At 43.3% G+C, this 14,005-nt stretch overlaps 1 protein-coding gene across 1 annotated transcript in view; it reads right to left on the bottom strand.

Moving 5' to 3' along the window:
- The window catches only part of Dsg2 (desmoglein 2), a 43,536-nt gene that overhangs the window by 22,969 nt on the left and 6,562 nt on the right, over positions 1 to 14,005 (bottom strand). Inside the window, exons 2-4 of the mRNA XM_028774846.1 lie at positions 6,480 to 6,515; positions 5,023 to 5,157; positions 72 to 233 (exon numbers count right to left, since the gene is read on the bottom strand). Coding sequence (XP_028630679.1) covers positions 72 to 233; positions 5,023 to 5,157; positions 6,480 to 6,515 — 333 coding nt within the window. The remainder of the gene's footprint in view (positions 1 to 71; positions 234 to 5,022; positions 5,158 to 6,479; positions 6,516 to 14,005) is intronic.

Raw genomic sequence — 14,005 nt, 5'->3', positions numbered from 1 at the left:
TTTATAACCATAAAACAAATCATTATCACCAGAGAAGAACTATAAATAAAGATACAATTGTTCCTTCTTACCAGAAAAAACGGTGTTTCTTCCCGGTCAAGAATGCTGGTGACGTTCAGGTCTCCCGTGTTTCTATCGAAGACGAAGATACCAAATGGCGGCTGTGTAATTCCTTTCCCCGTGTACTTGTAGGTGATCTTTATCCCTTTTTCTTCTGCAAGGTCAGAGTGTATCTAACATAAAAAACAGAAAAATGCCTCAAGTTAAAAGCTTTATAATTTATATGAAAACATTTAATGACAATGTCCTTTTGAAGGAGCTGTGGTATGGACAGGAGGCAGGTGGCCTGGTGTCATGGAACCAAGTTCTAATTTCAGCACACACAAGGGTATTATACTGGCTAGCTGCTCAGCCTCCCTGAGCCTCAGTTTCCTCTCCTCTCCTCTCCTCTCCTCTCCTCTCCTCTCCTCTCCTCTCCTCTCCTCTCCTCTCCTCTCCTCTCCTCTCCTCTCTTCTCCTTTTTCCTTTTTTTTATTTATTCACTTTATATTCTTGCCACAGGACTCCCCCTCCTGCCCGCCCCACTTCTCTCTTCCCAGTCCCACACTCACAAATCTCTCCCTTCATTACCCCCTCCCCTTCTCCTCAAGGAGAAGTCCCTCCCTTGGCTACCACCCCACCCTTGGATATTAAGTTGCAGCAGGATTAAGTACGTCCTCCTCCACTAGGGGCCTCAGTTTTCTTATCTGTAAAATGGAGAATAGGACAGTGCTCACCCTTTAGGAATATTGTAGAATTAAGATACAGTTGGCTATGTCTTGGAGGGGAAGTAGATTTTTTTTTCTTTTTTCTTTGGTGGACTAGTGTAGAAACCAGGGACTTATGCATGCTAGTGGAGAGCTCTTACTGAGCTACACTCATGGGAAATAAGTTTTATGAGATGGGATTTCACATAGCTCAGGCTAGCCTCCAACTTGATATGCAGCTGAGTATGACCTGAACTCCTGATTTATCTTCCAAGAGCTGGGAGTATATTTTAAATTTGACACATATAGTAAAAACTTAATCAAAAATAATTTTTATAAAACCACCCAACTGCCTGGAAGATATGAACAGGAATCTTCCCAGATCAGGCTGAATACAGCTAGGCACTTTGTCTGCCTTGAGCGAATCAATTTTGTTTCTAACTGCTGCGCCCCCTCCAGTCAGCCTCTTTTTTCTCCATAAGTGATCTTCTTATTCCTACCCACGTTTGCATTAACTGTACTTCCCTGTGTGTCTCCCCAGGCTTCTCAATCTCTGTCATCTGCTGTCACACATCACTGAAGACATCCATCTCTACCTTCCCATCCAGCTCTCCATCCTAAAACCTCAGGATTAATGACACGTTCTTCCTGCGGTTTTCCAGCATACACCAGGGTTGGGGGTATGGCTTCTGCTGTGAGAGTATTACTTTTAGGGGGCGAGTTTGGAAAGTGGGGTAACTTCCTTCGATATTTTGCCTTCTGTGTAAAGTATTTTTAAAGGTGTATTTTGTATAGTGGGATGGGGGTGGGGGAGTTTGTGCATGTGAGTGCAGAGGCATCAGAGGGAGGTGTCAGGTCTCCTGGAGATACAGTTACAGGCAGTTGTGAGCCATGTGAGGTGCTGGGAACCAAACTCAGGTCCTCTAAAAGAGCAGCATGTGCTCTTCCTGAACTGAGCCACTAGGACAGTGAAAGGCAGCCCAGTTTCTGGTAGAGCACAGACTAAAAATTGCCAGAGGCCCCAGGTGATCCTAAAGGATGGCATGTGTTTTGCCAGGCTCCCAGACTCCAGGCTCCTGATACAAGACCAAAGCCCTCCATAGATTTGGGTCTTTCAGTCACGTAGGACAATGCCCCTCCACAGGTAGAGGGCATGATTACGGGTCACAGAGCCTCAAGACAGATCTCTATATTAATGAGATACCTAAAGGCCAGAGGGGTGTAGCCAATTAAACATTCCTTCTCAGACCCTTCTCCTTGCAAAAGGTATTTAACCTCGGACCAGCTCTGAGAATAGAGGGTACAGTTCTTATCTACTTCCCGCCATGACAATAAACATCTTGAGGCCATGGACTGTTTCCTTTGGGACCTGCCTCGGGGAACAGTGAGCAGGCCTTTGTCTACAGAGCCGCCATCTCATCTCCCGCAGAAGACCTCTCTGTGTTCCCAGCCATGGAGACCTCCAAACCCAACAAGCCAAGCGAGCAACAGCGACCAAGCCAAGGACTCTCATCCCAGCCGGACACAACCAGAGTTTCTTTCCCCCTCTCCCCTTCGGCAGCAGGCCAATCCTGCCCATACGCCTCCTCTTCTCCACTTTGTTCTCAGCCCTTCCGAGGCCCTCCAGTGGTGCCTGGGGGCCCAAGAGCCTGAGAACCATACAAGCTAGCTCTGGCTCCCCTTGGGACCTCAGACTTCGTCCCCTCACCCCTGAGTAGGGTCCAGCGGCTTCACATAGCCTGGGGTGGGGAGAGCACAGACAACTTCCTGTGCCTCTGCCTCTCAGAACAGCGGCCTCCCTTGGCGGGTGGGCAGACGCAGGAACCACATTTTAACCTAGCAAGTCACCTCTCCAACCCCTTGCTTTTTGTGAAATTTTTACTTTTAACGACTCGTGTAATTAAAATGAACAAGAACAGCAAACACCTGTTAAACTTTTAAGGGTCAGTTTGTTTGATGAAAACCTACTGAAAGAACTGATGACCGAGATAGCAAAGCCAAGACAGTGGCAAGCAAAGCCCAACAAAAACAGCCCGTTGCTTGCACACACGCGGCACTGTGAAGCTATGGTGAAAGTAGAAGGTTTTCCATAAACAGTGTGGTTGGGGCTGGAGAGATGGCTCAGTGGTTAAGAGCACTGACTGCCCCTCCAGAGGACCTGAGATGGGGTCCGAGCACCCACATGGTGGCTAGCAAGTATCTGTAACTCTAGTTCCAGGGGGTCCAATGCCCTCTTCTAGCTTCCATGGGCACCTGCATGCATGTGGTAAACACACATTCATGTGGGAAAAACACACATACACATAAGATAAAAATGAAAGACAGTGGTTATGTTTAAAACTAAAAATGACATGGTGCTAGTTAAAAGAAACTATTGTCTTTGATTCTATAGCTGTATTTCCCTATAGCTGTATTTCCCTTATAGCAGCCCTTCACATATACAATCGGAAAGTTGAAGATCAACCTTGGATGCAGGTGAGTAGACATTTACACGATGTCTACTGAACAGCCCCTGCACATGCAGGGCACAAGCAGCACTGAGTCCCAAGGTCGAAGCCCCATGTGGAACTTCTATGCTAATGAGTGAGGCAGATAACAAGCTAGCAGTGTTTGGCCAATGTCTAGCAGTCAAATACGCTGTAAGCCAAATTCACACAGGATAAAAGGTCAGAGAGAAAAGAGAATGGAGAGGGGGTGATACTTGAGCAGAGATATGATGATGTCATGCACCAAAATCCCCGTGGGGAACAGACTCCAGGAGGAGGGGACAGCGAGTTCCCAAGGTAGAAGGCAGCGGGAGTGAACCCTGGCCAGTACAGAGGGGACAGAGAAATAGGGGGTGGGAATCCAGGACGGGCAGAGGCCAAGGCCAGCAGTCCCCTGAGCTTCCACAGACCACGTGTCTCTTGCTAATTGCAGAGAAAGGGCTTCATGTGGGTGAGGATTTGGCAAGAATGAGATCATGAAGACAGGTGAGAGGCAGAGATGATTTAAGCATGGGCGCTGAAGAGACATAGGTGATTTGTTCTGTATTTCAGGGTAAAATGGATAGTAATTGCTGGAGGTTTTTTTTTTTTTTTTTAAACTTTCCACTGTGGATAGGAGCAGGGTCCACAAGTTCCATGCTTCCTGAGGAGCTCACGACTGTTTATGCTTGTTGGAGGAGACAGTGTCTTCTTCTAACAGTGTAGTCACTGTGGACAATGTAGGAAGAGGGAGCCAGAAGGTGGTGGGGAGGGAAATAAACATTACAGATATGTGTAAAGCTGTTCAAACCTAAAGGATGTTTAGGAAGATGCCATGCCCAATGACCTGAGTTCAGTCCCCAGAGTACACATGGCAGAGGGAGAGACATTCTCACAGTTGTTCTCTGACCTCGATATGAGTGTGAAGGTTTCCCACTAAACCAATGTGAAAATAATAAGTAAACACAGTGGAAAGAAAGAAAGGAAGAAAGAAAGAGAGAAAGAAGGAAGGAAGGAAAACCTAGGCCTGTTCTTCTTACCCTCTAAGATGCTGTGACCCTTTAATACAGTTCCTCATGTTGTGGTGACCCCTACCATAAAATTATTTCATTGCCAATTCCCAGCTGTAAGTTTGTTACTGTTATAAATCATAATGTAAATATCTGTGTTTTCTCATGATCTTAGGCCATGCCTGTGAAAGGGTCGCTCAAGAATCCCGCACCACTGACTTAGATGGAATTACAGTGCTAGGCACAGAAATGGTCAGGGTATAAAGAACAGTTTTAAGTAGACCGACAGGTGGAGTTGCGGATCCAGGTTTGTACAGCTAACCTCACTTTGGGATTTGGAACACTCCATGCTGGTACTGCCATGAACTTTGAAAACTGGAGTCCTCCTGGGGGAGAAGAGAGCTGTGAGCCACTAACTCCCCAAGAGGACAGGCACACAGGGCTGTCCCAAGCCTAGGAGGGCGCATGTCACAGTCACACTTCCTCAGGCTGCCTGTTTTTAATATTACCCTCTTTTGAATATTGTAAGTTTTTTTTTTATTAGACTAAGGTTGGCCCAATGTCATATTCCTCAAGTTGTAGCTGAGTTAAATCCTAAAATCATGTATATTGCAAATGTCTTCTGCATTTTCTGTTAAAAGGTAAGTTCCAGTCATTTTCAAACGCATCCTGAATATTCTAAAACTTGCTATGTACATCACCTGATTCTCCCTATATTGGAAAGTGGACCTAGTAATTTTTGTATGCCACAGCCTTAGCCACCTGTCCATCACACACACCATATTCCTCTGGAGCTGGTACCTTGGCAATTGGGTTCTTTCTGGAAAGGTCTTCTCCCTCCCGAAGAGCCACAGGGGCAGTGATCCAGGCCCTCTTCTGACGGACCAAGTGAGTGCGCTTGGGTAACAGTTTGCCTTCACTTCTCGTGTTGAAGACCTGTTAATGGAATTATCTTTAGTTATCACATACCTTGGTGAGACATTCTGTAATTTCCTAAGCTTAAAAATAGTACACATATTAAGGCATTAGTTAAAATAAACCTGATTAAAAAAACAAAATAGCGCAAAACAAGATACATTTTGAAACTTTAAAAATATTTATTTAATTTTTATTTTTTGTGCATTACTATAAGGGTGTCAGTCTCCTGGAACTGGAGTTACAGTCATGAGCTGCCATGTGGGTGTGGGGACTGAACCTGGATCCTCTGGAAGAACAGCCAGTGCTCTAAACCACTGAGCCATCTCTTCAGCCTCTGATGCTTCAAAGTTTTTTAACCTTCACTTTTACAAAAGAAATGTATGTATTCCACTAAACTCCACAGACACATGAGGAAGGGCCTCCCAGTTGTTAAAGTGGCAGCTCTCCATAGAACAGATTTCCAAAGTGAGGCTGTCAAAAGGCAGACAAACGCCCTAGTCTCTCACAGGCTAGAGACAATACCAGTCAAGGGCTTCCCTTTCTCACTAGCTGACGACTTAGATTCACTTTCTGTGATGACTTTTGGGTTAAAAATATACACCTGTGGGTTTTAGGATTTACTCTTCTGAAACCACTGATATAAATTAGAGCCTTGCAGGTGAGGCTGTGCTTACTGGGATCCTAACAATGGCCCTGCGTGGCTGGCTCCTCTACCTTTAACTTGTGTTGTTACACTAAGTAAGCGTGGGTTTTATTTTGGGATATTTATGCTGTTATTCATTTTAATTTGTTTCTATATGTTTTTTCTTAATATAATGTGATCATAATGAAAACACTTTATCAATTACAAATTTTCATGTACTATATTTTGATCATATTTCCCCTCCCTCTCTCTTGCTCTCTCTCTGACTCACTCTCATGCTAAGAAACAGATGATTAAAACTTACAATGTAAAGCTGTAGAAGTCCTATCCTTTACTAATTCCTCATTAATGGCTCAGGGAAAACCTTCCACGACTTCCAAGTTCATACTTACTGGTAAAGAGCTTTCAACTCACTATGTTGGCCAGGTCGGCCTCCAACTGATAGAGACCCACCTGCCACTGCCTCCTGAGTAATAGGACCAAAGAAATGTGAGTACCAAGTCTGGCAGGGGATTGATTGATTGATTTATAAATAAAGTATGTACTGAGCCTTCTTTGATGTGTGTTCCTCTGTGCTTATTTGAATGGGAAGGTCCAGCTTTAAGGCAGTGTAGATTTCCAATCAAGTAAGGCACAGTTAATCTGTTCACCAGAAAACTATGGCACTGGGTTCCCCAAATCCCTCTTAGTTCCTCACCTCAAAGTGAAGTCCATTTCCAAAGTCCAAGCAGACCTGTAAAACAAAATTATAGCCATTAAAAATAAGAGTAACAATCATCAGGCTTTGGGAAAGGAAACAAGTTGTAATGTTCTCCCCTGCCTTCCAAAAACCAAATTCAGAGGACAGAATCTACCTCCTTCTTTGGTCCACAAAGTCTCCTTCAGAGAACAATTAGTAATATATATAATGTATATATATATATATATATATATATATATATATATATATATATGTACACACATACATATATACACATGCATATACATATATACACATGCATATACACATATGTACGGGATGGCGTATACATACATATATATGGAAGGGCATGCACGTGCCACAGGATGCAGAGCCTAAGAGACTCTTTCCACCATGTGGGACCTGGGGATTGATCTCAGGTTGTCAGACGTGATAGCAAGTGCCTTTACCTGCTGAGCCATCTTGCTGCCCTGAGAACTAGTGTTTTAACAAGCAAATAAGTCTGTGAATGTGGCTCAGGGGTAAAGGCATGTGCTGTGCAAACCTGACCACTCTGAAACCCTGTGCTGTGGTGCAAATCTGTAATGGCAGCACTCCTGCAGGGAGATGGGAGGCAGCACTGGGCAATCACCCAGAAGCTGGATGCTGGCCTGTCACCTAAAACATAAGAGAAACTGCCTCAGCAAGTGAGGATTGACTCCCAAAATTTGTCCTGACACTCACATGCAAAATGAATAAACAAAAATGAAAAAGGAAGTCCTTTCCCTCTTGACACCTTAGACCTCCTCCCTCCAGCCATTTCCTCCCCACCCTGTGAGTTATCTCATGCTCACAGGGGCCTGGCTATCTTTCCTCAGGGCCGTACAAACGTGTTCCATTCAGACTACAAGCTACAGTCACTGTAGCTCTGTCTCTCCCTCACGGTGCCCCCACCATTACCATCTTGAGCTTCCAAACCCAGGAGTCATGCTGACTACTGACAGAGAATGACATACTGGCCATGAGTCATATTGGACAATGATATCATGTGTTTGTCTGAGACCATATCTTCAGTCCTCCCTCCTCTTTCCTCAGGCAACACATGTCCTGAGGAGTTTTCTAACTTAACCACCAACTGTTTACTTTGGTTGCTACTCTTGCTCGCCCACACTCATCTCTGAGAATCCTGGGCATTTGGCTAACCTTCCGTCATTGTTTTCTAAGGCAAATTAAACATGTTCATTCTGTATGCATTGGCTAACCAAACAGACTTGGGTTGTTCATGTCCCAGAAGGTGCACCATCTCTGTGCCTGCTATCACTGAGTTCTACAGCTTTGCAACCCTCTACCGCTAACTCCAAACTGGAAGTAGTTTGCATGGATTGTTTTCACTTTTCCATTTATTATGAATTCTCTGTAATATGTCCTCAGCCTGAATTTCTGCAGCCTTGTTTGCCTCTTCCACATTAGGAAACACAGACCACAGAGTCCATGTGATGTGGAAACAAGCTTTCTCTGAAAATTTATGCTGACAGCCTCTATATTACCTTGAAGGCTTCCTTGTGGATGGAGTCTGCTCTCTCTGTGGATACTTACTCCCTCCACCCCCCTTTTTTTGCTTCTTGCCTCATCTAAAAGAAATTCAAGGTCAGTTGATATTGTAGCTCTAAGGTGAGCACCTGGGAAGATAGAAAGCTATGGTTTGTATGAGATGTCTCTGGCATCTGAAAACTTGGTCTCCAGTTGGTGGCTGTTTGGTCAGGATCAGGAGGTGTGGCCTTGGTGGAGGAAGTATGCCAGGGGTGGGGGGTGGGACTCAGACTTTCAGGTTTAGAAAGATGCTGTTTTGAGTTAGCTCTCTGAGCCTCCTGATGGAGGTTTGTGATGTGAGCTGTGAATTGAGCTGTTCTAGTTGCTGCCACCTGCTAACTCCACCTCCTGGATTCGAACCTTGAGTCCCAAGTGAATTCTCTTCTATAATGTGCCTTGATTATGATGTCTTTGCATATAGAAAAGTTAACTTATGGCAGCCTTAGACAATTATCTACTGCCTATGTTATAGCTAGATACATTATTTCTTATGTTTTCTATATTACTTTAAGCAAGATGTGCTACAAAACTTTGTATTCTCAGTGACACAGTGACCATGTTGAGATAAGTTTCACTGGTAGGAATTTTGTACAGAAAAGACTACTGCCTGCATCCAAGATGTCTGGGAGTTACATCAGCCTGGACAGTCTCGAATTCATACTTCCTCCTGCCTCCTACCAATCAATCTCTCTTTGATAGTTATATGAACTATTTATCATTTCCATGTTTAAAAATATTCATTTTTTATTTGTGCATGTATTGCGTGTGTATGGTATGTATATTCGCATGCTCAAGTGTAGATGCCTGGAGGCCAGAAGAAGTGGTCAAGAGTCCCTTGGAGTTGGAGTTAGAGGCAGTGCTGGAAACTGAACCAGAGCAGTTAGGTCTCTTCCCCTCTTGGGTCATTTCTTCAGTCTCCCAGTTTTATTCTTGTCTAGAATCTTATTGGCCCTAGCAAAAAGGCATACTTACATGTTACTATGACGATATTATTCTGGCCAAGTTGCATATATACTTTTACTTGATAAAAGGAAGTGATGTTTTACCCAACTCATCATGTGAGCGTTTTTAGTGACTTACTGAAATCTGTTTCCCTAGACGATTGCTTAAAAATACAGATTAGATGGAAACAAGACATACCCAAGTATGGGAACAGACATCTCACGGGTGAGCAGTCATGACTCATTTTACTTAGAAGGAACTTAATGACAGATAATGTCACATGCAATGCCTGCATGAAAACTCAGCTTCTACGTATTTAGCCAAACTAAGATTTTTAGATGAACCAGAAAAATCCTTCAAGAGTTTCCTCACTCCATAAAAGTTTAAACGTTTCTACTGTTGAATTTTGTACCTCATGTAAAAATTGTCCTTCCTGGTAAGGAGCAAAAAGCCAAAACCAATCAACCAAAACAAAACATTTAGCAGCAAGGAAGGCCAAATAGCACTGAAAAAAAAATGCAAACAGTATTCTTGTTGTTCTCAAGCATTAGAAAGCGTTTCCTGTTTTGAGGCTATTTTGTTACTAGGAGACTCTGGAGGACTGGGTTTAGCTGGCTGACCACTCCTCCTGCCTGACAAGTTCTCTGAAATCTTCTTGCTCCACTGCAGGTGACCTTGAACTTCCTTCTGCGGGCCTATGATTCCACAGTGAGTTGACATCACAGACTAGTATCTTCTACTGAATATAGAGGTACAGGAAGTAATCTCAATGCTGTCTCAACTTCACTGCATGATGATGGTGTGATACTTCCATAGAGATGTCTAGAGAGGATGAGCAGTATACTCAGCGGGAGAGTTCTGAGTTCCATACAGGGCTAATCCAGCATGGCAGGTTGTTCTTTAAATTCAGATCCTCTCTGTGATGGCTAATATTGTGAAGTTGACAGGATCTATCACCTAGGAGACAAACCTCTGGGCAGGTCTGTGAGTTTCAGACTGGGTAATTAGGGTGGGATAATCTACCCTATTTAGAACAACAGTGTTTCATTTGCTGTGGTCCCCGACTGAATAAAAGGCGAATGGAGCCAAGCTCCAGCATCACCCCTCTGCCACCTGCCTGCAAATGCAACATCACCCGTCATCCTCCTGTCTCCAGGACCTCCTCACTGGGGGTGGGGGCATCTCAGACTGTTCTCCTAGGAGTGTGTGTGTGTGTTGTTAACAATGAGGAAAGTACCTCCTATTAACTTATAAGACTATTATAGAACACGCTCACTCCACCTGTCTAAATATGAAAAATGCTCCAGAATTCTTTGTTTCTCCTTTGGACTACACAGAAGGCCAAATCAAGCATCAGACTGAGGGTCCTTGGGTCCCCTCAAATCCATTAATGAAATGGGTTCATTAAGTTATCAAGTAAATAAGATGAGATGCAATCACTGGATGCCACCTGTTTGTTTCTTCTGGTCACATGTCCTGACTTCCTGCCTGTATCTTCAGAGCTGGAGATCTGGCTCCTGCATAGATCTGAAGAAGGTTTGGGAGGGTTTCTCTGGTCATAGAGTCTTACATGGCTGGCAAAGGTCGGGACTTGGTGATGACAGGAGCCCCGTGGTTTTGAAGCACTTCTCTGATAATTTTGATGTGGACCAGATTTATACTGGAATTTAACGTGCCATACAGTCTTCTTAAGGTTTTTGTTTTTGTTTGGTTTTTTTTTTTTTAAATGGAGAAAGGTTAGTCTTTGTATTTCTTTCTTTATAGATAAATGTTACAACTTAGTTAAAAAAATTCCAACTTTGGGGCCAGTGAGGTGGCTCAGTGGGTAAAGGTATTTGTTGTGCAAGCCTGCTGAAGTGGATTCAATACCTGGAACCACGTAAAACAGGAAGGAGAAAACTCACTTCATAAAGTGGTTTGCTGACTTCCACATGTGCCTTTCCATGTGTGCTCCCTTATAATAATAATCATAAAAAATAAGTAAAAATTTCCTCCAGACATGGTGGCACATGCCTTTTATTCCAGCACTCTGGAAGTTGAGGGAGGTGGATCTGTGAGTCTGGGGCCAGCCTGGTGTATATAGTGACTCCCAGGACAGCCAAAGCTACACAGTGAGACCCTGTGTCAATAAGTAAAGAAATAAATTACATAAATGAATAATCTAACTTAAAACTTCAACTTATAAATGACCCAAATATGTACACAGCCCTCACAGCTGGCTTAAGTCTTCTGGAGACTGGCTGGAGTCTTCATGGCTGCTAATTTTGAAAAATCCTCAGTAGCAGAAGAAAGCAGGACTCTGAACTCTGCTTTCACGTTTATGAGCTCTGCATTTGAACCCAGAAAATACCTGATGGGAGAGGAACAAAGAGTATGATTGCCATAATTTCCTGCCTGCTCTTCAGATAACAGGTTAGTCTCAAAGTAACGACGATGGTGACTTCTGGTGAATCACCCATTAAAGTTGGCTCCAACAGGAAGGCTTCTGCCTGGTGCCATTTTATAGATTCAGAATTTTGAAAGATGAATAGAGCCATGCTAGGTTGCATCCAACCTGCCCCTATCCTATCATGCAAGGAATTTATATTTCCTGAAAAGTTCTTTGTCATTATGCCAGTTCCTAGACAGACAAACCAAAACCTTAAAAAGGTCAAGATGAATTTTTATTCATTGTCGATTTTATTAGAATCCCTAAATCATTCTCTAAGAAGCATCTCAGTGGCTAGCAGAGGCTGGCCTTCACAGTGTTTCATCTTTTCTACCTCAGTTTTCATCATACAGAGATGTGAACAGTGCTTATCGAATGTTGGTGGTGCCAGAATTACAGTGGAAATGGTTTGGCCTCACCTGATCATTTTCTGCTCAATGCTCTGGAGTGGGACTCAGGAAGATGTATTTCTATTCACTTTCTAGGTAATATCTATGCTCCATGGCCTTCAAGGTCAGTTTCAAAGGCACTGCCTAAAAATCCTAGGGTAGCCAGGGGAAGAGGAAAGATGACAGTCTGGACCTGGGCAGTTCATAAGCCAGATAATGAACCCTTTGATGCAGATTGCTATGTGCAGACATGACTTCTACATGATGAAATTTAAACACTGTGAGTTATACAGGAAGGTTTTCACCTTATACGTGCCAAAGGATTGCCTTAGAAATTGTGTGTACGTGCGTGAGTGGGCCCACCTCTCTCTCTCTCTCTCTCTCTCTCTCTCTCTCTCTCTCTCTCTCTCTCTCTCTCTCTTTCTCTCTCTCTCTCTCTTTGTGTGTGTGTGTGTGTGTACGTGCACAGAGGCCAGAAGAAGGTGTCAGACAGTTGTGAGCTGCCCCATGTGGGTGCTGGCAACCCAACTCTGATCCTTTTCAAGAGCAATAAACACTCTCAACTGCTGAGCCTTCTCTCCAGCCCCAAGACTACTTTAAGTGGTATTTTCCTTCTGGCTTATATGTCTCCTTCAGGTTTAGAAGTTACACTGATTCTGGACATTTATCAGTTAAAAAAAATTTTTTTTTATCATTTTATTGCCACATTTCTTTAAAGGTAGCCATAAACGCCTTTAAAATCAGGCAAGCTGGAAGTTAAAGTGTATATGTGCACCATTTTATTTGACTTTTTAGAACTGTGGGCAGTTTCTATCTTTTTTTGATTTTCAATTGCAGCATAATTATCTCTGAAAATTACACTTAAAAAATAAAATGCAAAAACTAGCTGATCTTCTTCACTGGGGTTTAAGAATGCAGCCTTCTCCCGCCCCCCACTAGATGGCACTGGCCTGCCAGAAATTCAGATTCCAGGAAGCACCAGAAACTGATCAAAAATTGTCTCTAGAAAAGTGGACTGGCAATATCGAATGGTTAGGCGGGCTGCCGGAACACGTTTGCAGGATTCTAGGCATGAAATCAGGTAAATTTCTTGTACATTTCATTGCAGCACCAGGCACTGGCCTATGTGTGGTGGTAGACACTGAGCACCCTATATGCAGCTCCACATACTGGCACACAAGGGATGTTATACAAACAAGTTCTCTTGCCAGTACTACTGTAAGCTCCACGATCATGGGAGAGTGTGAGTGCACCAAAAGACTGCTTTGCACACACATAATTCAGGACTGTGAAGTGTGCGGGAGTCAAGTATTTCCTATTCAGCCTATCTGGGCACTGTGTTTAGGCCCCCTGGTTAGCACACAAAACAACAGGTGTCATGTGCTATTTTATAATATGTGGATGATCTCACTCTGTCCCACCTTCCTCCCAGTCCCAGCCCCTTTTTGTTTGTTCTCCCTTCCCTCCATACAGCCCCAGCCCCTGTGTTTACGACACACTTGCCACCATCCTCCCTTCCTGCTTTGTTTAGGCCTCTTCACTCCCTCTTATAGAAACTTTTGTGTTCCACATAAATATCATTTAAATGGAGATTCCATGTGTGAGAGGAGACATGTGATTTCATTGGATGTTGGTCTATTTTGCTTACCATACATAATTATTTCCAGTTTTTTTCACAAATTCTCCAAGGCAATTCAGATGACTTTGCTGGCTTCTCAAACACAGAAAGAGATGAATTCATTTGGAAGGACACTTTCTATGTCCAAGGAACTCAGTGAGTTTCTAGGCATATGCAATGAGGACATCACTCTAGTGACTGTTAGAGCTTAGCTAGGAGATAATAAGGAAGTTTTTATTCCTCCCAAGAGGGACAGGTCCTGACCTCTGTATCCATGAGATTATTATTTATATAACCATACTGACAGTGTTGTAGTTTATAAGTTAGGCATAGAAAGATATGCATATCAGCCATAATAGGAACAATCACAATGATATATGATCATGAAAGTTTTTTAAATTTTATGAATTGTTTATACCTTGAAATTACAATGGTTTTTCTACCATTACTGACCATGACTAACCAGTAAGAGCTATGGGGGAAAGTGCACATCACAGAGGGAGATAGTCTTTTTTTTTTGTTTTGTTTGTTTGTTTGTTTGTTTTTTTGAGACAGGGTTTCCTTGTACAGCCCTGGC

Source organism: Grammomys surdaster, unplaced genomic scaffold (genome assembly GCF_004785775.1).
Source record: "Grammomys surdaster isolate TR1022 unplaced genomic scaffold, NIH_TR_1.0 243, whole genome shotgun sequence".
NCBI lineage: Eukaryota > Metazoa > Chordata > Mammalia > Rodentia > Muridae > Grammomys > Grammomys surdaster.
Note: the sequence above shows the minus strand (reverse complement) of the source record. Positions and strands in the feature narration are given on the sequence as shown.